This window comes from Bubalus bubalis, chromosome 12, assembly GCF_019923935.1.
Source record: "Bubalus bubalis isolate 160015118507 breed Murrah chromosome 12, NDDB_SH_1, whole genome shotgun sequence".
NCBI classification, from domain to species: domain Eukaryota; kingdom Metazoa; phylum Chordata; class Mammalia; order Artiodactyla; family Bovidae; genus Bubalus; species Bubalus bubalis.
The window spans coordinates 67,866,051-67,890,268 of NC_059168.1; the positions used below are offsets into that span (position 1 = coordinate 67,866,051).

At 50.3% G+C, this 24,218-nt stretch overlaps 1 protein-coding gene across 1 annotated transcript; it reads right to left on the bottom strand.

Moving 5' to 3' along the window:
* Window positions 1-12,122: 12,122 nt before the first annotated feature.
* On the bottom strand, window positions 12,123-13,868 carry ASPRV1 (aspartic peptidase retroviral like 1). Its single transcript, XM_006080994.4, has one exon. The coding sequence runs from the start codon at window positions 13,641-13,643 to the stop codon at window positions 12,876-12,878; it is 768 nt and encodes a 255-aa protein (XP_006081056.2). The 5' UTR covers window positions 13,644-13,868; the 3' UTR covers window positions 12,123-12,875.
* Window positions 13,869-24,218: the final 10,350 nt, after the last annotated feature.

Sequence of the window (24,218 nt, forward strand, 5' to 3'; positions counted from 1 at the left end):
CAGTAACTGCATGGGGTCTAGAAAAAGCATCAATGGAAACAGATCATCAGGGCAGGACCTCTCTCTTCATCACACTTAGATCATTTAAGGGCCTCCCTGATAGGTCAGTTGGTAAAGTATCCGCCTGCAATGCAGGAGACCCCGGTTCAATTCCTGAGTCAGGAAGATCTGCTGGAGAAGGGATAGGCTACCCACTCCAGTATTCTTGGGCTTCCCTTGTGGCTCAGATGGTAAAGAATCCGCCTGCAATACAGGAGACCTGGGTGCGATCCCTGGGTTGGGAAGATCCCCCGGAGCAGGGAAAGGCTACCCACTCCAGTATTCTGGCCAAGAGAATTCCATGGACTTTATAGTCCATGGGATCACAAAGAGTCAGATGCGACTGAGTGACTTTCACTTCACTTCACTTCAGGTCCTTTAAGGCGGGGCAAAAATTCGGAACCCAGTGCAAGAATCCCAGTGCTTTCCCTGAAGAAAGGGTGTGTGTTTTCTCAGAGAAACGGTGAATCATGGAGTTGCTCATCTTTGTCTTCTTGCTTTGGCTGCCAGGAAGCTCAGAGTTAAATGCACACCTCACCTTTAGTAATTATGTGAGACTATGTGATTTGTAATTAGTGTTCTAAATTCCCCCTAGTCTTTTCTCTCACCTTGATTTTTATTTTAAAAGTTTCCTACTTTAATATATGTAAATTTGGAAGTCATTTCAGATCTACTCATGTAGAGAACAAAGAGGACGGTCATATAGGAGCACTGCCTGTGTATAATGAAAAAGTTTCCGGTCTTTTCTTTTGCAAGCAGGGGGAAGTGAGGTTGACTAAGCCAGGGTGAAGGGAAGAGGGTCAACAGCGAGGAGAGGGAAGGTGAAGTGTTTTTCTTTAAGTAGTGGAAATGAATTTGCCAAAGTATAAAAGAGAGCTGCCTTGGGGCGGAAGGTAGCCCCACCTCATCTAGAGGAACTGGGCTCCTCCAGGGCTTTCCACATAGGCTGGAGGCAGCAGAAGAGTTGACCTGGGTCTGAGTCACCTGTCAGAAGCGGAAGGAACACCTCCTTTTCTACCCAACTCAAGAAAGTTCACTGGATTGAAAGCAAATGAGACTAGTGTTTTTATAGGACTAGCCTGGAATCTGCTCTAGTGCATATTTTTAAAAAGTAAATCACCCACAAATGTCAGCATTTTATTAAATTACTCACGGCCCCACCAAGTAGACCATGGGTCAGTGGACACAGGCCAATCTGCAAGATGGCGCCCAGCAGTGTAAATGGAACACTGTCCTCAGCCCTTGGCCATTCAACACGACTGTGGGAACCTGGAGTCTAGTGTGGCTGGCACGTTCTCCACATCTGCGATGACCTCTGGATAGCAAGTTGGCATGCAGACCTCCTGACAGAATCAGGGTCCCGTCATTATTGACAGGCTGCCATGAGGGGCGTCGTGGATCTGTGAGGGGCGTCGTCGTGGACAGATGCAATTGAAGAGACAGTACAGGCTCCTGTGTTCAGTCATGAACACACCAGTCACAGGGGCCTGTCGCCAGGTGGGCTGGATGCCAAGTCTCCACTGTGAAGGGGCTGCTGCTGCTAAGTTGCTTCAGTCGTGTCCGACTCTGTGCGACCCCATAGATGGCAGCCCACCAGGCTTCCCCATCCCTGGGATTCTCCAGGCAAGAACACTGGAGTGGTTTGCCATGTCCTTCTCCAATGCATGAAAGTGAAAAGTGAAAGTGAAGTCACTCAGTCGTGTCCGACTGTAGTGACCCCATGGACTGTAGCCCACCAGACTCCTCCGTCCATGGGACTTTCTAGGCAAAAGTACTGGAGTGGGGTGCCATTGCCTTCTCCGGTGAAGGGGCTGCTGCTGTTACTAAGTCGCTTCAGTCATGTCTGATTCTGTGCGACCTCATAGATGGCAGCCCGCCAGGCTCCTCTGTCCCTGGGATTCTCCAGGCAAGAACACTGGAGTGGGTTGCCATTTCCTTCTCCAATGCATGAAAGTGAAAAGTGAAAGTGAAGTCACTCAGTCGTGTCGACGCTTAGCGACCCCATGGACTGCAGCCCACCAGGCCCCTCCGTCCATGGGATTTTCCAGGCAAGAGTACTGGAGTGGGTTGCTATTGCCTTCTCCTGTGAAGGGGCTACCACAGAGCAAAGCTCTCGGGTCTCATAAAGAGGCCCATAGGGGAAACCAGAGCAAGTAGGGGCCCCCAGAATGGGGGCTAACAGCTCAAGACAGCACGGGGCACAGCAAAACTTCCTCCCTGGCTCTGCTCCCCTCACTCCACCCCAGGCTCTCCCCACCCCATCCACAAGCATTTCAAAACAGACTTCAGATCTCAGCCTTCCTTAATGGCCCAAACCCCACTTGCCGAACTCCACCTGGCTCAGCAGCACTTCTGAGTCTCATCTGAATCCCATCTGAGTCCCCACCTGACCTGGTCCTGGCCACCCTCCCTGACATCTCTTTGCCGATTTCAAAAGTCCATATAGTCAAAGCTATGGTTTTTCTAGTAGTCATATATGGATGTGAGAGTATATGACAGAATCCTTATGGTTGGATCATAAAGAAGGCTGAGAGCCAAAGAACTGATGTTTTCAAACTGTGGTGCTAAAGAAGACTCTTGAGAGCCCCTTGGACAGTAAGGAGATTGCACCAGTCAATCCTAAAGGAGATCAACCCTGAATATTCATTGGAAAGACTGATGGTGAAGCTGAAGCTCCAATCCTTTGGCCACCTGATGCAAAGAGCCAACTCATTCAAAAAGACCCTCATGGAGTCGCAAAGAGTTGGACATGACTGAGCAACTGAACAACAACCCTCCCTGAGCTCAGATCCTATCATCTGATCCCTCACTCATTTTGTTTCACCTGCCCTGGCCTGGGGGCTGGGCCTCTGCCTAGAAGGGTAGCCCGGCCACCTCCCTTCACTCAGGTCTCTGCACAAACATCAGCTGACCCACGAGAACTCCTTGACCCCCTTGGCATAAAACTGCATATCCCCCATCAGTTCAATCCACCACCCACCCTGATTCATTTGTCTTTATCACCACAGGACAAGTCATTTTTTTATCTGTCTGGTATTCAAATACAGCTGTGCAAAAGCAGAGGCTTGACTCTCCTCTGTGGCTCTGTCCTAGGCCAGTGCCCAGCACACTGGATGGATGGATGCTTGAATGGCTGGATGGAGGGATGGATGGATGGACAAATGGATAGATGGATGGATGGATGGGTGAGTGAGTGAATGAGTAAGAGACGAACTTCTAATTCAGAGCTGAAGCAGACAATAGTCTCCAAAGTAATGTGCCCCGAGGGCAGATGGTGAGACTCGGAGTGAGTTTTCTCCTACATGTTAAGGACTTTATCACCATCAAAGCACAATGAAGGCAGCACGATGAGAGCCATGGAAATTGCCTGAGTTTTAGAATAATCCAGATGACTTGGCCAAAAATAAAAGCAATTTGATAGAAAATAATTTGATTGAGAAGAAGTTTAGAGGAAAACAATTCAGCCTGAGGGACAATTTGGTCTAAAAAGGACATTCCACCTTATTTTCCAAAAACTAGAATTTTGATGTAGCATAGAAGAGGAATGCAGGAGCCTATTATACAGAGTGAAGCAAGCCAGAAAGAAAAACACCAATACAGTATACTAACGCATATATATGGAATTTAGAAAGATGGTATGATAACCCTGTATGCAAGACAGCAAAAGAGACACAGATGTATTGAACAGTCTTTTGGACTCTGTGGGAGAGGGTGAGGGCGGGATGATATGGGAGAATGGCATTGAAACATGTAAATTATCATATGTGAAATGAATTGGCAGTCCAGGTTCGATGCATGATACAGGGTGCTCGGGGCTGGTGCACTGGGATGACCCAGAGGGATGGGATGGGAAGGGGAGGTGGGAGGGGAGTTCAGGATGGGAAACACGTGTACACCCATGGCAGATTCAAGTCAATGTGTGACAAAATTAATACAGTATTGTAAAGTAAAATAAATAAATTAATTAATTTAAAAAAAGAGGAGTGCATTCTTTTGCGCCTTTTCAAGTATGTTGCTTAAATTTCAGAATAGTTTTACTCTCTGCTTTAAATATCTAGTTAACATTTTAGCCAATTATTAATATTTTAATTCTGTTCATTTAAAAATTTTATCATTAAATGTTACACATATAGATAAAAGTCCATAAAACAAATGTACTGCTTAGTGAATTATTATAAACACCCATATAGACACGACCCAGTCGAGAACCAGGACACTGTCAGCCCTCAGGCGCCCCCAAATGCCTTTCCCAACATAGAACCCTCGTTACCCAAAAGGACAGGGCAACCCTGCTTCTGCTGTAATCATATCCTTTCTTGCCTTTATAATTTTCCTCCTGAGTAGACATGTGTACGCACTGCAGCTTAGTTTTGCTTGTTGGTTTTAGAATATTTTGTAAATGGAATCACACCATACAGGTCTGTGTCTGGCATTTTTTCACTTAACAGTATAGCTGGGAGGTTTGTGTGTGTCACATGTGGTTGCAGTATGCTCGTTTTCATCACCATATTGTGAGGTTGGTAACAGCAAAAGTTTGGAAACAATCTGAATGTCCAAAAATAGGGAACTGGCCAAATAAAGTATGAGTTTACAAATAAAGTATGCAGAAAAGTACTGCATAATCCTATCTTTGCTGAAAAAGAAAACCAAGAGTTAGAGAGTGAAAGAGAAAGAATGAAGGGAAATACATCCATATGAATGTCTACAGAGAAAGGTCCCGAAAAATATGCCACGTCTGACCTAGGCGGAGTGAGTGGGCACAAGGCTCTTTGCAAAGTTTCTTCGTATATTTTTGGACTGACCTAATTTTCTGGTTTTCCTAAACGAGCAGTATTGCTTTTGTAAAAGAAAGGGAAAAAAGGAATTTAAATAATGAAAAACTCATCAAGCAATAATAAGCAACAATCAAAACAAAAAAGGCTGTGGAATTCGGGTGAGGTTTAAGGGAGGGTTTTCCTTCCTAGTTTATTTTAATGCCAATATGTCTCCTCTACTTGTTTGATGATTTTTGTGAATTTTTTTTCATAAAGCGATAGAATCAATGAATGTTTCCGACCACAGTAACACGTTAGTGAGTTCTGCAAATACCTTACACACTGTTTAGTTAATGAAGACCTCTTTGTTGAACATTTCAGCTATTCAAATTTATTTTCACCCACTTTGTCTTGCCTTGCTCTATTTATAATAGATGCAAACAACCTAAATTCACTTTAGCCAAATCTCCGTTTGTCCAAACCGCTCCAGTGGACTGAACTGAATATTCTAAAGGCAGGCAGTCTTCAATGCCAATCTCAGTTCAATCATTTACCGTGAGAGCAACACAGCAGATTAACCTTTCTCTATTTCAACTTCCCCATCTGTTAAAGCGGGGTAAAACTTACACTGTAGGGGTTTTGTGACACTTAGAAAGAAATGTCCACATCAGCATCCACGAGTCACCTCAGGCCAGTCTCTCAGTCTCAGCACTGTTGATGTGCAGGACTGGGGAATTCTGTGTTGGGGGGTCGGGTTGGAGGGGGGTGGTCACGTGCACTGCAGGATGCATTAGCAACCCCTCAGAGCTGTAACAACCAAAATTACGTCCAGAAGTTGCCAACTGCGCCCTGAGGGCAAAACTGCTGTCTCATGTAGACTTGTCCCCCTCTCATAGCCCATCACTGAGGTTCCCCAAATCCTGCTGGTATCTTGGGAATCGGCCCCTTTCCCCACTGAGCCTGCTTAGCCTCGTCAACCAATGCAAAAATCCCACAAAAAACCCAGACAGCTTCCCTCCACTCCGACTTGTTCCCTGTGCTCCATCTGTGGGTGGTGGCACAGGAGAATGTGAATGTGCGCTTTTGTCGTTGACTGTTCCATCTAGAGCAAGTAACCGGGTTTTAGGGCTCTCTTACGTCCCTGGGCCAAAAGCCAGTGTCACCTGTAAGACAGAAGATACGTCCCTTCCCCATCCTTTGTGCCTGCCCAAACCCATGGATGACAATATGTTCGAGTGTCCTGAACGGGAGGTAGGGGGAGGCCTGTAGGTGAGTGAGAAAAGATGAGAACAGATCTGGCCAGACAGGGGGTGGACAGCAGTCAGTCCTGGAGAGAAGAGACACCCTCACACCACTCAGCAGCCTCATCCCAAAGAAGTGATAAGACATCACAGGCAGTGGCTAGCCTGGCGTCCCTAGGATGGCGGGACCCAAGACTCGGGCCTCTTGTACAAGCGTGCATGGCACAGACATCAGCACGGCCACGTGGCCAGAAGGAACCTGTGGACAGAGACGGGGGCATCTATGACTTGCAGCCCCTCTCCCAGCAAGGCTTCAGTGCTGCCAAAGATTCTGGGACCTTTCCCCAATCCAGAGCAGGAAATGTCCCCAAAATAACTGAAAGTGACTGTCTTAAGAGCCCAGTTGAATGGGGACTCAGAGTAAGACATAATTAGCTTTAATATTGGGGGAAAATATCTTTAAGTGGCATTTCCCACACATCTCTGAGTTTGCAGAGAGGCTCAGATGCATTACAGATGCAGATGTCAACATGTCACTTCCCTGCCTTCCCCTTACCTGAGGATGAAGCCCCTGACTGCACACAATGGACGAAGCAGGTGCTTATTCTCCACACTTGCTCCCAGGACAGACATCACTCATCAACTGTGCCATCTTGCTGGCAGTGTCTGAACACAGTCCCAGCATCTTTCGCAGTGCCTCTGAGCAGGCAGCTGCGTGGATCTGAGTTGGTACTCGAGATGAAACCAAGTGTTTCCTTTAGGACCCACCACCACCACCACCACCTCATCCTCCACAAACACATTTTACCACTTTTAAAGTTGGTACATACGTTAACCATCGGTACATATGTTAATGTTTACAAGGTTTATTTTTTCTTTCTCCAAAAAATACTAAATTTATAATGCAGTCTTGAATTGAGTGCATCTCAGAGCTGAAGAAACCCAGCGTTGGTTATTCCTGGCTTTCTGGAGTTTCCTCAAAGGCCATTTAGGACCCTGCCCCTTTGTCCCCAACCCAAGTCACCCTGTTAGCCAGCACCAGCCCAGCTTATCTCCCTCCCTCCCCTCACATTTCTCCCTGTACCCTGCATTGTCTTGGGGAACAACCACTTGTCTTTCAGGACTCAACTTAAAGATCTCTGGAGCCCTTCCTGACCCCAAGCCCCAGCCCCACCACATGACCCCCCTGTGCCCATGCGCACATGGGCATGAGGAGGGGACGCCATGCTGGGCCACTCTAAGGCTTGGGCTTCCTTTGTCCGGCTGCCTTCCTCCTCTTCAGATTGTGAATCCCTGGAGGGCAGGGCTCACTTCACACCCTTCCCAGGGCTGGAAGATGCTCTAATTGGAGCTCAGGGAGACAGGCCAGGGCAAGGCTGGCCCCAGGCAAGTCCCACAGGCAGCAGGTGGAGAATTCACCCTTATCCAGGTTTAGGCAAGGCTGGCCCACAAAATTGAGCAGTCAGAACTCAAGAACCAATTTATGAGCCCACAGTGAGAAGCAACAGCCAGGTGGAGTGGGTGGGCATAGTGGCCTGAGCAAGGCCTGTCCTCCTTGCCACCAAGCCAGGGAAGCCACACGTATTACCCAGGGTTGCTTGGTAGCAGTGGATTCTGGCCAGGACAGTGCCTGATGGGACCGAAACATGTGGTGGCATCAGCTCTGACAGCTGCCTCAATGTCTCCTCGGGGACTGAGGACCAGGTGGGTAGGCCAGGTCACCTCTCTGGGGCATTGAGGCTGGCCACTCCCTCAGCATTGCCGTAAGAGAAGGATGTGTGGCCTTTGGTCTCTGCCTCCAATTGCCCTCCTGATGGACACATTATGTCCTCAAGGTAAACTAATGGCCACAGATGGGCACCTAAGCACACCTGGGAGCCTTAACTCGCCTTGTGATGACTGCAGTCTGATTTGATTGTTTATCTTTCTTATTTGTTGCCAAGGACCACCCACACCTGGCATTGAGTAGGTGATTAATAATTGGTTGCTTCTGGCTTTGTTTTTCATAGGCTTATGGGTTAGCAATTCTGAAACTACTCTCTGGGTACTTAGGATTGAGCAAATAAGTAACCTGGGATCATATTTCTCACTGGAGAAAGAAGTTGCAAATATGGAAAGGAGGGAGATTAGAATAAACTCTATGGTGCTGGGTTGGAATTGGAGGTTCAGTGTGAACTCAAGTTTTAAATATATATAGAGAGTATATATATATACATATACACACACACACACATATATATATATATAGAGAGAGAGATACATACAGAAGCATTCATAGATGTACTATTTTTTTCTTAGTTCTGACTACTGAGAGCATCTAAGAGTATTGACACCCTAGTAGTAACAAGCATACCCAACACCCAGGTCCTGGTTTCTAAATACCAGACTCCACCTAAAGGAACCAGGGCTCTTGGAGAAATGGCCAGTTTCAGGGGTGGTTCAGGGAAGGTACAAGATGAACCTGGAATATCTTGTGACAGAAAATAAAGAAGGGCTCAGATGATGGTAGGGACATGTCCCAGAAAGACAAAAACCAGTCTGAAGAGTTTCCCGAGGCCAAATTTAAAACAACGTGAGCATCAGAATGATAGTAACAGAGTATAGCTCACCAAATAAAACAATAGTCTGTGAGCCTACAATTATTTAAATAAACAATAAACAAACAGGAGGGGAAAACTCTTCTTCAGAGTTGAGTGCCAGCTAACAAATGTAGAAGGGTAGAATTAGAAAACCACCATTGGCAGGCCAGGACCATTGATGGGTCTAATAGGTGACTGATAAGAAAGGCTATTTATATAGTCTCAGAGCATCAGCCTGGAAGACACTCATTAATTATACAGGGAAGGGACTTCCCTGTGCTCCAAAGGCCAAGATTCTGCACTCTCAATGCAGGGGGCCTGGGTTTGATCCCTGGTCAGGGAACTAGATCCGCATGCGGCAACTAGGAGTATGCATGCCATAGCTAAAGAATCTTGTGTGTTCTAAATATGACCCGGAGCAGACAAATAAATAAGTAATAAAGAAGATAAATATTTTTAAAAATTATACAGGGAAAAGACATGTAGTTTACAGAGGGAAATCTGTCACCATTTTGACCAGCTAATTCAAGTTAACATCACCAGTAATGGAATAAATAGGTGTCCCACAGCATCTGATATGATCCACTTGAGAAGGATACAATATCACTTTTGGATACTCTTACCAAAAATGCATAACCTGAATCTAATCCTGAGAAAATATCAGAGTCACAAACGTAGGTTCACATTCTGCAAAATAACTGACCAGGCTCTTCATAAATGTCAAGATCATGAAAGACAAAGACTAAGGACTGGTTTGAATTAAAGGAGACTGAAGAGACATGACCACTAAATACAGTGTGTGGCTGGCTTGGATCTGCACCAGAGAACAATTGTTTTCTTTCACTATAAAGGTCATTATTGGGCCTTCCCTGGTGGTCTAGTAGTTAAGACTCTGCGCTTCCAATGCAGGGGGTGCAGGTTCAATCCCTGGTCAGGGAAATAATTTAATAAAAAAAAAAAGCATGAAGAATTATCTAGCAAAGTTAGTAGAATTAGTAGGCATTTAGTATATGGTGCTTGCATGCACACTCAGCTGTGTCCAACTCTTGCAACCGCACGGACTGTAGCGGGCCAGGCTCCTCTGTCCATGGGATTTCCCTAGGCAATATATAACACCGGAGTGGGTTGCCATTTCCTTTTTCAGGGGATCTTCCCGACCCAGGGATGGAACCCGCATCTCCTGCGACTCTTGCATTGGCAGGAGGATTCTTTTACCCCAGAGCCACCTGGGTCACTATTAAAAAGGGTGTCTGGTGGGGATCATGAGTTGCCCCTTAACTAGAGGCATCAGAAAGTTCTAGGACAGGAATTTTCAAACATTTGTGTGTGTAAGAATCACCTGGAGATTTTGTTCAGTGCAAGTTCTGCTGCATGTCTGGGTTGGTGCTCAGAGCCTCTGTTTCTAACAACTCCCAGGTGATGCTCACAATGCCTTTCTGCTGGCCCAGGGACCACCCTCTGGGTCGCAATGAGGTAGATACAGCTGGGATTAAGACCAGGCCTTCTTGAGCCTAGCTGCACAGGACCACCAGGAAGAAGTGGATTTTATTGATCCTCCCAGTGATTCTGACAGGCAGCCAGGATTAGACCTTCACAGCCTCACCTGTTTCTGTCTTCTCCTATCCACTGTCTGAAGTTCAGACCGGAAGTCTGAATACTGCCATGGCTGCCAAGCTGAATTTGTTGCTGTTCCTCTACTCTGTCCTGTTCCCAGAAGCCAGGTGAATCTTGCTGCTCCTTCACAGTTCAAACACTTTGATACAAGTTAGGTGCAACTCCCCACCCAGAGATCAAGCCCTCTGAGATGTGTGGCTGAAACCCACTGTACCTGGATGCTCACACCCTGTCCCTCTATACTCTGCTCCCAGGAAGCAGCGTCCCGGTCCTGCAACCCAGGCTCCCTTCACACACACAGCACCTCTTGTCTCAGTCCGGTCTCCAGGTAAGAGGAACCAACCTTCCTCCAGGAGGCCTGTGCTGTGATGTCAGTCTAGCTGGACCCACCCGGGTGCTCGCTTCCCCCAAGAGAGAGAGCTGGCTGAGAGCCTGGTGACTCAGACTCACTCATAGCAAGGCACGAAGTGTCTCTGTGGCGGGGATACAGGTCATCCTGCCCCTGTTCATACAGGCAGGGCTCTGCAGCCTGCGTCCATAGGGAACAACTTGGGTGTTGCCCTGAAATTCTAGCCTGGCACCCAGCTCCCCATTCACCTGTTCCCCTCCCACCCACTCTTTCCCTTCCCTCCTCCAGACTAGCAGGTGCCTAGGATCTGAGGGGCCTGGAGGAAAATAGGTCACAGGGAGGTGCCACCTAGGTTGTCCCCTCTGGGGAGGGTTTGGCCTAGGAGAGATGTATTTGTCAGGCGTTGAAAACCAACTTTGAGATGGGGGATGGGGGACCTGAATACCAGGAGACCACCTCCTTCTCTCCTTCCCCTCGGCTCCAAGGCAAGGGCCAGGGCTGGGCCGACACTTCCCTGGTCCTCACATTCCTGAGGAAGAACTTCCTCCCAATCCAGCACCCACTGCTGCCCCACGCGCCCTGCGGCTGATGTAGCCAATCCCTGTTAGGATGCTGGGGAACCCAGGGAAGGGGCTTCATAATCAAGGGGATTAGGGACCGGAGGTGCCTCAGTTTCCAGGAGAATCACAGCTGGAATCTGAGGGAGGAGCAATCATTTTCGGCTCAGATAGGTTCAAAGTCAAGGCCCCAAAGGCTTCTTAGAATAAAGCTCATCCCCACCTCTGACTCCCACTCAGGCTGTTCCCCTCTCCCTCATGAATGTCCAGATGGAAACTCCCAGGAAAGGCTCATTCCACCCTCATGTAGGGAGAAGACCCTTCCTGCCTCCCATCAAATTTCCTGAAGTTTTGCACACTTAGTCTCCCATTGGACCAGGGAGTTTTCAGAGTCCCAGTCCCACTGAGTTCTAGAAGAGGGGCAGGAACCTGGATGCAAATATGAGGTAGATCCCCTAAGAGAGAGGTACCCCATTCCTGGATCTGGAGTGTCCTCCCTGCCACCCCGCCTCCACTATCCTGCAGAATGCCCTGGGGCTGCCCCAGGCAGGGTAACACTTGGCCCCCAGTCATGCTTTCTGCCTCCAAGTCCTGGCTCCCTGGTGGCTGTAAGAACCTATTTTCCAGGGAGAGACTTCATCAGTTGTTTACAATAACTGTAATTTTCCAATCCCCAATCAAGACCACAACTTGAGGGTCACTCTTGGGTATAAGAGGCAAGTTGGATACTGAAATATTGCAGTTTGTAATGATTAGAGGAATCAGGATTAGATTAGACATGACAAGAATTATGGAGGAAATAAGCCAAGCTATTTGAAATCGAGGTTGTCTTGGAAAATCCAAGCTATATCGTCTCTGTACATGTATTCTCTTCTGTTTTCTAGCGAGACCCTCTGAAAATACTTGAACCTTCCTTCTCTTCACCACTCATTCCCTGTTTTCCCCAACCTCTCACATCCATTGCATTCATTCCCAATCAACACATTACATGGTTTTTCCATGAGTCATCCTTTATTGCTGTTTGAAGTCATGAATTATTGGCACAAGACGCAGTGGGTTTCAAAGTAAATGACAGAAGGAAACACAGTTTGCAGGTGGGAAGACCCAACAGTGAAGAATCCCAGAGCAGCCATGACCTTGGCCTTGAGGGTTGGGTCTTACTTGTAAGGACTCTGCAGCCAGGACCTAGCTCAGTCAAGTTAGACTACCTGGCCCACAGGTGATCGAGCCACATCTCCAGGGAGCTGAAGGGGTCCCCCAGTCCTCTCTCAAAGACCATCATTGTAGCCTTTTTGGAACCTTCTAGCTGCCAAGTCTTGGCCACCAACAGCAGTGTGACAACCACAAGGACCCTCTCCCCTCTGAGACAGCCAACCTACTCTCCTCACCTGTTCCTTTTCCAATGGAAGCTTCCCCTAACCAGGGCAGATAAAGGCCCCTGCAGTTGGAGAAGGAAATGGCAACCCACTCCAGTGTTCTTGCCTGGAGAATCCCAGGAACGGAGAAGCCTGGTAGGCTTCAGTCCATGGGGTTGCACAGAGTCGGACAGGACTGAAGCAACTTAGCAGCAGCAGCAGAGGGAGGAGGGGGGAGGGGAGCAGGAAAGGGAGGGGGACATGAGGGGGGGGAGTTGGTTTCAGAGGGTTGGCCAAGTCCAGTGACCCCCTGAGGAGACGTGCCTGTCCCATCCACCACGGTGGGTCCTCCTGCCAATATCTGAGGGATGAAGCAAAGGGGGCTTCTCAACAAGAGAGTTGCTGCCCCCCCTCCTCTGAGGAGGGCTCCTCCTCTATGAGCTCCAGGTCGAACTCATCTTCCAGGGACCCTCCCACCGGCAGAAGGCGGAACTTCCTCCCTTTAAGTGTGCAAGTGCGGTGCTCGAAGTCCAGGACGGCGTTGTGATCCTGGAGCACGTCGGTCCCAATGATGGCTTCCTCTGCACTCGCGTTGGCCACTAGGAAGGCTGCCTTCAGCTTCAGCTTGCCCAGGGACACCACTGTATCCCAGACGCCCAAGATCTTCATTTCGGCCCCGTTGGCCACTTTCACCACATTCTCAAAGGGCCGCAGTGTATCCAGGTCACCATCGGTGACCTCCTCCCACAAGCTCGGGTGGACCACGGAGACCTGGGCCCCAGAGTCCACCAGGAACCTCACGGGCACTTTGCCAATTTTCCCCTTGAGGTAGTAGCCCTTACCCATGCTGTTGGCAAAGACGATCTCCTTGGGCAGGTGGCTGTGGGCAGCCTCGGGCCCCCCGAAGGTCTTCAGGAGGGTCTCTTTCACAGCCCCGTAGTTTCCCTGGTCCTCGAGACTGAGACCATTGAAGGCCCCCAGGGCGTCTCCCCTGAGGGACTCTTTCAGGAACCTCAGCTTGGTGATGTGGTCCCAGTGGTTGAGGTGGTTGATGACCTCAAAGCGATGCAGCCAAAGGTGTGGGGCCACATTGGCTCCATCGAAAGGCTCTGGGACGAAGGCACGCTCCCGGTTCCTGACTCCGCTCCCGGCCATCCCTCTGCTCCCTTCTGGAACTGCAGCAACAACCCACGGCAGGTAGAGAAAGCCACAGAGCAGTGACAGCGCAATCACGCTGGAGAACAAGGCTTCTCTAAGCAGACTGTTGCTGGGTGCCCGCTGTTGGCAGGCTGGAGGGACCAGGCGAAGGCTGTCTGATGGACTGCTGGGCGCAGAGCTGTGGCCTGCTCACACTGCAGAGCCTTTTTGATACCCAGCCTGGGCCCCCACGGCTCCCCATTCGCCTTTGTTCTGGGAGCTCCGCCCCTGCTCCTCCCACTCCCCCTCCCTCCAGCATCCTGTTCGACGGGCAGGATCAGTGCCCCGCCCTTCTGCATCCATCAACGGGACAGGCCGCGGGCAGCCCACGAAGGCCAGCCTGGGTCAGAGGGGGCCTCCTCAGGTACCCTCCCCAGCCTGTGTCCCAGAATAACAGATGAGGACAGGACGACGTTACGACATCCAGGTGTTTGTCATCAGCTAAAGGAAGGTGGAGTCAGGGACCAGAGGCAGGGACCAGGGACCGTCAGCTTCTAAACTGGGGAGGCCCCTTTGCCCTCAGCCTCGAGTGACCCCCTTTGAGTGGTTAAGGGGAAGGAGCTTACATTGACTGTGTTTCTGCTCTGATTGAAGTGAGGGGCTGGGTGTTTCTCATGAGCTCTGAACCAAGTACAGAATCCCATAAGATTCTCTGGAGAGATGGAGGAGAGTCCCCAGAAACAAGAATGCCCATAGTTTCTTTAAATGAGGGAACACATGCACACATTTTCCATGAATGCAATTGCTACAGTAATTTTCCCTGGTTGATCACACCTAATTCGGAGTCATTCTGCCTTCTGGGAGTGAGTGCCAGAATCTGGAGTCAGGCTCCGACTCTAGCTCTGGGCAGGCCCCCTCCTCAGCTTCTCCCCTCTCACCTTCCAGAAACCTTTATAAGAGTCTGTTCCCCAGGTTCTTCAGACCACCTCTTCATCTGGGCATTTGTGGAAAGAGCAGCAAGAGAATTCCACTCCTTTTTATTCCAAGAGGGGGAAGCACCCACTGTGTTGGCAGAGCCAGCAGTGAGAGTCTGGATGGCTTTAGATGGAGGAGGCTGGCTGTGGGACCTCCTGCAGGGCTTGGGGTGGGAGGGTGGAGAGCCTTCCCCGGGCACCCCATGGATACGCAGAAGACAGATCTGGGAGTTCATGGCTGAAGTCTGACTTGGGCTTGTGCAGGGTGGCTGGGGCTACTGGGGGGCCCACACTGATGACCCTGTTTAAATGTCGCCCCTCCACAGAGCCCTCTACTCTGTGCCCACTCCCAGGTGACAACCATGGCAGTGTGCTGTGTGGTTCATTCATAAGTCTGTGTCCTGGCCATGTACGACTGCCTCCAGGCCCAGTAGGAACTGACTGTGGGGCAAGTAGGCTCTCTTTCCCGGGCTCCAAGCCTGCTGAGTGCTGTCACCAAACAGGGGAGATGAAGACAGGAGAGGAGCAAGAACCAGCAGCACACCTGTGGCTCTGAGCTGTTTTTCCTGGCCCAGAGCCTGTCTCACCAACTCCCTGTCCCACTGATCACCTGGTGCCTGGTTGAATTCCAGAGGACCCTGGCTCCAGTCCTGCCCCTGGATGGCCCCAGGGCCTCTGACTATGCCAGAAGACCCTTAGCCCCTGTGGCTGTGTCAGCCCCTCGCACCTGACACAGTGAGCCAGCACAGAGGCAGCTGGGTCAACACCTCTCATCACAGCTGCCTGGCTGAGGTGGGGCCATCGTGCCATTCCAGAAACCCAGAGGAGGGGGAGTGGAGTCACTGGGCAGGTGGGTCTCCTAGAGGATTGCACAATGCAAAACCTGCACCCAGAGAAACAGCCCTGCACCCACAAGACCAGGAAGCCCCTTCTGCAGTGGATGTTTGTGGATAGACTCCCAGTCCCTGGAATGGGCATTGTTCTGTGGCCCAGGTACTGACTTAGTGGCTTTGTGCCTCCCTGGTATTCATCACCTTGAACCCTTGGTCCCCTGGAAGTGGGAAGGAGTTAGGAGGCTGGCATGTGACCGAGGGAAGTAAGTAAGGTGGCTTCTCAACTAGCAACTAGGACTGCTGGATGCCCCGACTGTGGCCTTTCAGGCCATCATGGTGGACAGTGAGGTCAGGTCTCCCTGTTGCCATTGTCTGGAAATAGGAGGTCCCTGGGACCTGGGTCATGGTCCTCACTTGATTGGGTTTGGTGTTCACTTTGGCCAAGTCATTCAATGTCTATCCCCCCAGTGAGCATCGGGACAACCTTCAGGACAGACCAGCTGCCGTACTCCACCATTCTGAAAAACAAGGAGCTTGAATGGCTAAATGGCTTGTCTCAGGCCCAAGTTACCCAGTGCATGTAAGGGCATTTTGCAGATAAAGGCAGGGAAGCAGGTGTGTTGGGTTCAGAAAGGCATCCGGCTAGGTCCTGAGGCTTTGCTGTTGATGGCCTCTGAAGGGGGCAGTGATCTAGCGGGCAATGAGAGCTGATGGCTAAATACTTGAGAATTTTCTGAGTTAGTCTTAAACCAACTGGCAGCTTGAAACCAGACTTGGTGGGAGCATTTATACCACAGAAATTGGCAAATTCTATATCAAGCCCCCCTTCTTCTGGAAAGCCAGCTTGTCATCACATTCCTGCTTGTGGACCTTGGTCACTCTCTCTGGGTCAGGCAAAGCACCACAGCCAGTGATTAACAAACTTCTAGCATCTCCACTCCTGCCCAACCACTTGTGCCCAAGTCCCCTCTCCAGCCCCCCTTGCCTCATGCTCCCCCACAGCCATTATTCTTCTGGGTCCTTGGACCTGAGGCCCTCCTCAGTGAACCCCTCTAGGTTAGCTGTCCACACAGTCCCACCTGGGGTCCCCAAGACAGAAGCACACAGGGGACTTCATGGTTACTAGGTGAGCTCACAAGGGTTGAGATTAGGGAGGTTCTCTCGTGAAGATCAGGAAAATGGTGACCTCAGTTCTCCAGCTCCCTTCAGCCTTGGGAGAGGCCCATCCCTGGAACACCTCAAAACCACTCAGGAACCTTGGGTTTGCCGTGTCAGTTGAACTGATGTGGAGCCCAGCCGGGCCAGGACAGGCACCACTACCTCCTCCCAGGACCCAGGAAATCGTGGTTAATTATTGATAAATATAGGTATTGGGGTGGGAACACCCTCATTATTACCCATTGGCATCTCCAAAGTGTGCTTGGAGGCAGGCACTTATCCCAAGAGGAGGCTAAACAGGAAGGGTTTACCCTCCACACCCCTCATTGAGATTTTGGGGCTCTGAGCTCTGCTGGCCCCACTCCCTGCCTCCGCTTTGCCATTTCATCCCTCCCCAGCCCTAGGGGTTGGGCAGGGTGGGGGGTGGCGTGTGACGCATTATAAGCCCATGAAAGGGCCCTTCAGGGGCCCCTGAGAATTGAAGCCCTTGGTGAGCAGTGGGGACACCCCAGAAGCCTCATTCCCCTTCTCTTTACTGTTTCTTCTGCCTGACCACTGCTGGGGTACAGAGGGACCCAGAGAGGAGCCCAACCCCTCAAATTCTGAGATTAGGGGGGTCCTGGGGTGCAGGGTGGGAAGTGGGGGGGCCTGGGCATTCTCAGGAGGTCATTTTGAGCAAAGAGCCTGGAGACACCCTACAGATTCCAGGGCTCTGGGTGAGGCCCAGATGTAACACCAGGAGGGGCAGAAAAGGCACCACCAGCCCTTGCTGTGCCCAGATAAGGGGCCCTGCAGCTCCTCTCCAGCTGCCTCTGGCCGGCACCCCGTACTCCCAAGATCAAGGTCACCCTGGGAACTGGATGGGGCGAGAGCAGACATGAATTTAAGGAGTTTTCAAGGCAACAAAGAAGTTTGAGGGGAGACAGAAGGTGCACTTTCTCTAAGCGGGGACGGCTTCATGAGCATCCAACCTGTGAAGTCCCAGGGACTCTGCTCTCAGAAAGGCCAGGGGGATGGAATAGGGAGGGAGGAGGGAGGAGGGTTCAGGATAGGGAACACATGTATACCTGTGGCGGATTCATTTTGATATTTGGCAAAACTAATACAATTATGTAAAGTTTAAAAATAAAATTAAAAAAAAAAAAAGGAAGGCCAGGGTTGGTCTGATGTGCTGCTGACTTTAAATTCCCAGTAGTTGGAACAAAGAGCCCCACGCTCATTTTTTCCAGGCCCTGTAAATTATGTAGCTGGTTGTGTCTCCAACCCATCTGATGGGTCTTCACACACATGGACATATACACACATGGACATACACACATGCACACACGCACACCCTCCTTACCACGTATCACACATATATGCTGTCACTCAGTTGTATCCGACTCTTTGTGACCCCACGGACTGAAGCCCACCAGGCTCCTCTGTCCATGGGATTCTGTAGGCAAGAATACTGAAGTGTGTTTCCATTTCCTATTTCAGGGGATCGTCTCGATCCAGGGATCAAACCTGCTTCCCAGGTGGCATTGGTGGTAAAGAACCCTCCTGCCAAGGCGGGAGACGTAAGAGACACAGGTTTGCGCCCTGGGTTGGGAAGATCGCATGGAGGAGGGCACAGCAACCCACTCCAGGCAAAGTCAGACATGACTAAAACGACTTAGCACACACATACACACACAAACACACACATACATACCCACACACACTACACAACCCCCTTACCACGCATCACACATATATGCTCAGTCACTCAGTTGTTTCCGACTCTGTGACCCCGTGGACTGCAGCCTGCCAGGCTCCTCTGTCCAGGGGATTTTCCAGGCCAGAATACTGGAGTGGGTTGCTATTTCCTACTCCAGGGGATCTTCCTGACCCAGGGGTGGAACCCACGTCTCTTGCGTCTCCTGCTTTACCACTAGCACCACCTGGGAATCCCTCACACATATACACATGTCCACAAAAACGCACCCCTCAACACACTGTGCTCACATCCTGTGCATGTAAAACCCACACCAAACACACAGTCACACTATAGTTCTCAGCTCAAAACAACTAAGCAATTGTGTAACATGCATATAGAACTCAGCTCCCACCTTTCATTTCATAGATTTCTTTGCACACACATTTACACTAAGTATTAAAACCATATTTATTGGAGGCACCTGCAGTTTATTAGCCCCTGGGCATACTTACTGGCCCAGAAAACTAGGCTGGTCCCATCACCGTGGCTTACACGCTAATGAAAACAGGATACAGCTGGTTAACAGCCTGGTTTTTGAAGAGTTCAAGACCAACGTGTGTGCAGGCTGACCACTTGAAGAGCCCAAGTCACAGCCACACTGCTTCAAAAGTAGGTCACGCCGCCTTCTGCCCCCACCCACTGCCCTCACTGTGCGGGGCCAAAGACACGATGCCCTCTGTTCCTCCTGCCTCCAGGCTCTCCCACCACAAGCAAACTCCCCCAGCCTGCCTCGCTCCTTGCAGCTCCCACCTGGCCCGTTCCCCTCAAGGCCCTGTGCTAGGGTTGATGTGAATGTGGAGTTGGGGAGGGTTGATGGCACAGCTCCTGGGAGGTGGGGACCCAGCTGCTTCCGGTGTCCTGCTTCAGTGGGTGGTGGCATCAGGTCCTCAAGCTGAAAAGAGGGGCAGAGCAGTGAATTGTGCATGAAAATCTAGTTAGGGATTCAGATCAGAATCCAAGGGCATCTGGGTGAGCTCTGACCCAAGCCAGGCATGTGGGGAAATCCACGGCACTGGCAGGTGCCTGAACCCCAAACCACAGCCCCTGGACGGCCAGGCCTGCTGTTCTGAGTGGGAATCCCACACCTGGCATTCACATCTCCTGTGGCCAAAGGCGCAAGGGCAGGATAGCTTTTCCTTGTGTGTTTCCCACCCTGGGTCCTGGGCACAGCTCGGGGACAGAGTATTCCTGCCCCGGATCCCTGCCTCTGTTCTTTGCTGTTCCAGAACCACCTTCTCCCATTTGTGACCCCCTCGACACTCATCTACCACCTGGCTTAAAAGCCTTCCACCTGGATGCCGCCCTGCTCAACCCACCAGCTGAACTCCCCTTGTCAGCAGCCTGAAAGACCATCACACTGGAGGGTCCCAGAGAAGTTTAGGGAACAGGGATCCCAGGCCTAAAGCCACTGCCAGCCCTCCAGACCCAGGGTCAAGGCCAGGACCAACCAACAGTTGGTCAGAACAAGTTTCTGGCTGAGTCCCTAGAAGTTCAATATGCCAAAACCAGTTCTTCCCCTGTTTTTAATCTTTCAGTCAACTATGAAGATTACTTAAGGTGTTCGGAAGGCCTCCCCACTCCCCTCCTCCCAACCCAGACCCTCCAAAATAGGCTCCCGCCTTCTTCCCAATTCCTGGTGCCCCCAGCCTGGACCAAGCCCTCATCCCTTCCTTCTCTGATTTCTGCCACCCTCCCTAGGGGCAGGGGTTCTACCTGGCGACAGGGACTGGCTCTAAGGGAAGACCCCAGAAGATCCCCCTCTTTTCCATCCCTGTGGGGGGATGATGCCAACTGAGGTTGGCAGCAGGACTCATCAGGTAGTCCAAACAGCTCTGGAGACATGAACTCACTTTTAACAAACAATCCTGAAATTTATGAAACGTTCACAAAAATCAAAGTATACAGATTGTAGTCTCCAAGTACAAGTAGGCTTCTAATGACATCAGGACGCTCAGCTTAAAGCTAGACACGTGGAGGACTTTTGTCCAACTTAAAATACCTCAAAGGCAGCTTTGAACTGATCCCAAAATAGCTTTAATTTGCTGCTAATGATAACTGGTATCTTGAGGAATGCAAACATATAAAACAGCCTCGGCACAGGAGCTGCTGCTTTGGAATCCACTGCCAACTCAGCTTTGCTCCTGACTTATGGAAGACAGGGGACAAAGGGTGGCTCCTTCCGTCTGGCGTGTCAAAGTGGTCTCTGCTTTACCATCCAGAAGAAGGAGGGGAAGGCAGGAAAGGGAAGATGGAAATGCCAGGGGAGCTCTGACACGGATGGAAATCTCCAGGTTATTAGTAGCAGCAGTAACAGCCATTTATCGAGCACCTACCCTGGGTCACACACCATGCTGGCAGCTGTAAGTATGTGTAAGGCTCTGAGTCTAGTCTGAAGCTAGATGGGGATGGGCAGTGCCCAAAAAGTGGGTTGGTTCCATTCCAGACCTATTTCTTGAGGCTAACTCTGCTTCATGTTGGGTGATGAATCAGATCTGAGCCCTGCCCTCACAGAGTTCTCAGGTAAGTGGGGAAGAAAGACTCAGACACGGGTGCCCTAATTCCGGAGAGATGAGAATGGGAGGCGGGCAAGATGGTGGTCCAAGGAGCACTGGGCACCTCATCCCACCAGAAATCTACTAGTATTACCCAAGAAAAACAAAAAGTAAAGGGGTGCTAGAGAGGACGGAATGAGCTGAAACCAGGGAATGAGGGCAATCACACATCACAATTCAGATGGACTGCTGTTGCTCTCCACTCACTCTGTGCAGGAATCTGGGGGCAAAGGCCCTCAGGCTAACACATAAGACAGGAAGGCATTTAGTCACTAGATACAGCAGTCCAGTTGAAAATATGTGTGTAAACATGGAAAACAGACTGGAAGAAAATACTAGTTTGGCCAAAAAGTTGGTTCAGGTTTTTTTTAACATCTTATGGAAAAATCCAAACAATCTTCTTGGCCAACCCAATACAACAAAACAAGGACAGTACCTTTGTCTGGGTGGTGGGATCATGAGGACCTTAATTTTCTTCTAAATTCATTCTGAGAATATATTCTCTAATAAAAATATTATTTAAAAATAAACAAACTTCTTCTTACAAGTTCTATAAGTTTAAAATTATTTTCAAAAAAAAATAAAATTATTTTCAAGTAAAAAAGTTTTTCACAGGGAGTATATGAGAAATCTGTTCCTTCCACTCAGTTTTGCTATGAATCTAAAACTGCTCTAAAAAATAGTCTTTTTTTTTTTAATTTTTAAAAGGTACTTAAAGAAGGGATAATAACATTGCCAATAGTAATAACTATTGAAACTAAATGATAGGTATGAGAGTTTGAGTTTCCCACAACTTTGGGGTGTGTTCAAAAATATTCCATAATAAAAAGTAAAATTGTAAGTAAACAAGGGACTTCCCTGGCGATCAGGGGCTAAGACTCCATGCTCCCAGTGCAGGGAGCCGGGGTTCGATCCCTGGTCAGGAAATTAGATCCCACGTGCTGCAACAAAAATCCTGCATCCCGAAACTAAGACATTGCACAACCAAATTTAAAAAAAAAAAAAAAAGTAAACCAAAGCTCTGTGCCAAGACCATCCCCAGCCTGGCCTGCCCGGTTCTAGACCCACTGCCCGGCGGTCTGCGTGTCACCCAGGCTTGGGCACTGGAGCCACTGGTGACCCAGGACAGGCAGGGTGGGTGTCCCTTTTGGGCATCCTCTCCCCAGCTGCAGAGCAGAGGTTCTCAGCTAACTCCTGGCCACAGCACCACGGACACACGGGGCCCTAGGCTCCAGGCTCAACATACAATCCTGCTCCCCGTCAGCGCCCAGCCCCCCAAACTCACGGCAACAACACTAGCCTTGACCCTCCTGCCAGGGCCACCACCCAGCTTCCTGCAGGCTGCAGGCTCCTGTCCTATACTCTTTCCTCATGATCTCTCCGTCTTCATCTGAGTCAGCTGGCACCAGGCTCTCACATCCTAAAAATGAGTCCCTTGCTGGTCCAGCATCCCCCTTGGTTAATGACTGTTCCTCTCCTTCCTCCCCAGTCAGTTTCTAGAAGGGCTGGTCCACACTCGCAGGACCAAGGCAGGCACGTGCCCCACTGTGGCTCAAGACCACCTGCGTCCCTCTGTCACTGAGCTGGTCCACCTCGCACAAGGCGCTGTACAGACTAGAGCAACGTTGCTTCCTTCTGTTTCACTGTGTCTGTGCCACTCAATCCCCAAGCCCCTGGCTTCTGCCCCCTCCTCCTGGAGCTGCACCGTTGCCAAGGGCATCAGTGGCTTCCCAATGGCCACATCCCAGGAGCCCCTCAGGGAATCTGCTTTTCCTCCTAGGTCTCTCCTGCCCCATTGGTTCCTGGGACCCAAGTTTTTTGATCTTGTGCCTCAAAGAGCACTCCCCTAGTCTTTCATGGCGCCTTTCTCCCCAGGCTCCCTCTATCGCCCTTCCCCTGTCATTCTACACTCTCCCCAGCCTGTACCCTGACTGAACTCTCTGCTCCACTGGCCCGTACACCCCACAAGTCCACTTTCAACACTACACACATTGTCTTCCCAGACCTGCTCTGCCTCACGTGTTCTTTCTTTATCTGGGCAAAAGCACCACCGTGGAGCCAGTTTCCCGAATCATTCACCTTCACCGCCTGCCTCCTCTGCTGGCTCCTCCTGAGTCCCTACCCCAACTCCCACACCCCCACCTCCATCCCCACCCCCATCCCGGGTCCATCTGCCCTCTACACCGCTACTGCCCTACTTCAAGCCCAACTACTGTAATAGCTGTCCCACAGGTCTCCATCCCCGCTGTCCCCTCCCTGGTAATCCACTCTCCTGGGGATGCCAGAGTCCTGACATGGAAGGCCACTCATGTCATTCTTCTGCCCCAAATTCCTCCATGGCTCCTCAGGCCAAAACAAAATCCTGACTCTCAGCAGGGCACGTGAGGCCCCTCCCTAACTCATGGTCTCTCTACACCAAATGACTTGTAGTTCCCCAAACATGAGAGGCTTTTTCATGCCTTTTCACAAGCCTGTCACTTGGCGGGGCAAGCCTTCCCCACCTATTCTCCAGGTGAACTCTAAGTGTTCCCTCAGAAGTCAGCTAAGCTACTGCCACCTTCCTTGATTTCCCTGACAGATTTAAGGGCTCCCTCCTTTAAGCTCCCATCTCAGGGACTGTAGTCTTCATGCCATCTGCAAGCTTCCATAAGCCAGGGCCAGACCAGTTCCTAGCTGGAGCACCAGCACGATCTAAGCATGAAGGACGTGGTCTTTGAGGGTCTTTACTCCTGTCGTTCCCTCTGCTCATCCATCCGCTAGACCCTGCTCACCTTCACTCTTTCCCCAGAAGCACTACCTGCTCTCCCTCAACAACTGCCTCTCCTCTGTGACTTTGCGAGTCAGGCGAGCGGTGCTGTCTTCACCAGGTAGACTGGTGTTATTCAAACCTGTTACTGTGATCCTAGTAAGGAAGACATTTTTCATCATACTCCAGCATACATATGCGTTATAACATATGAAAAATACAGTTACATATGTGTATGTGCTGTGCTTAGTCACTCAGTTGTGTCCAACTCTTCCCAGCCCCATGGACTATAGCCTACCAGGCTCCTCTGTCCATGGGGATTCTCCAGGCAAGAATACTGGAGTGGGTTGCCTTGCCCTCCTCCAGGGGATCATCCCAACCCAGGGATCGAACCCAGGTCTCCCACACTGCAGGCAGATTCTTTACCATCTGAGCCACCAGGGAAGCCCAAGTATACTGGAGTGGGTGGCCTATCCCTTCTCCAGGGGATCTTCCCAAGACAAGAATCGAACCGGGTCTCCTGAGCTACAGGCAGATTCTTTACCAGCTGAGCTACCAGGGAAGCCCATATATGTATATGTGTGTGTGTGTG

What these genes read in the sequence shown, in the direction of transcription:
- ASPRV1 (XM_006080994.4), bottom strand. Translation starts at nt 13,643, where the DNA reads ATGGCCGGGAGCGGAGTCAGGAACCGGGAGCGTGCCTTCGTCCCAGAG.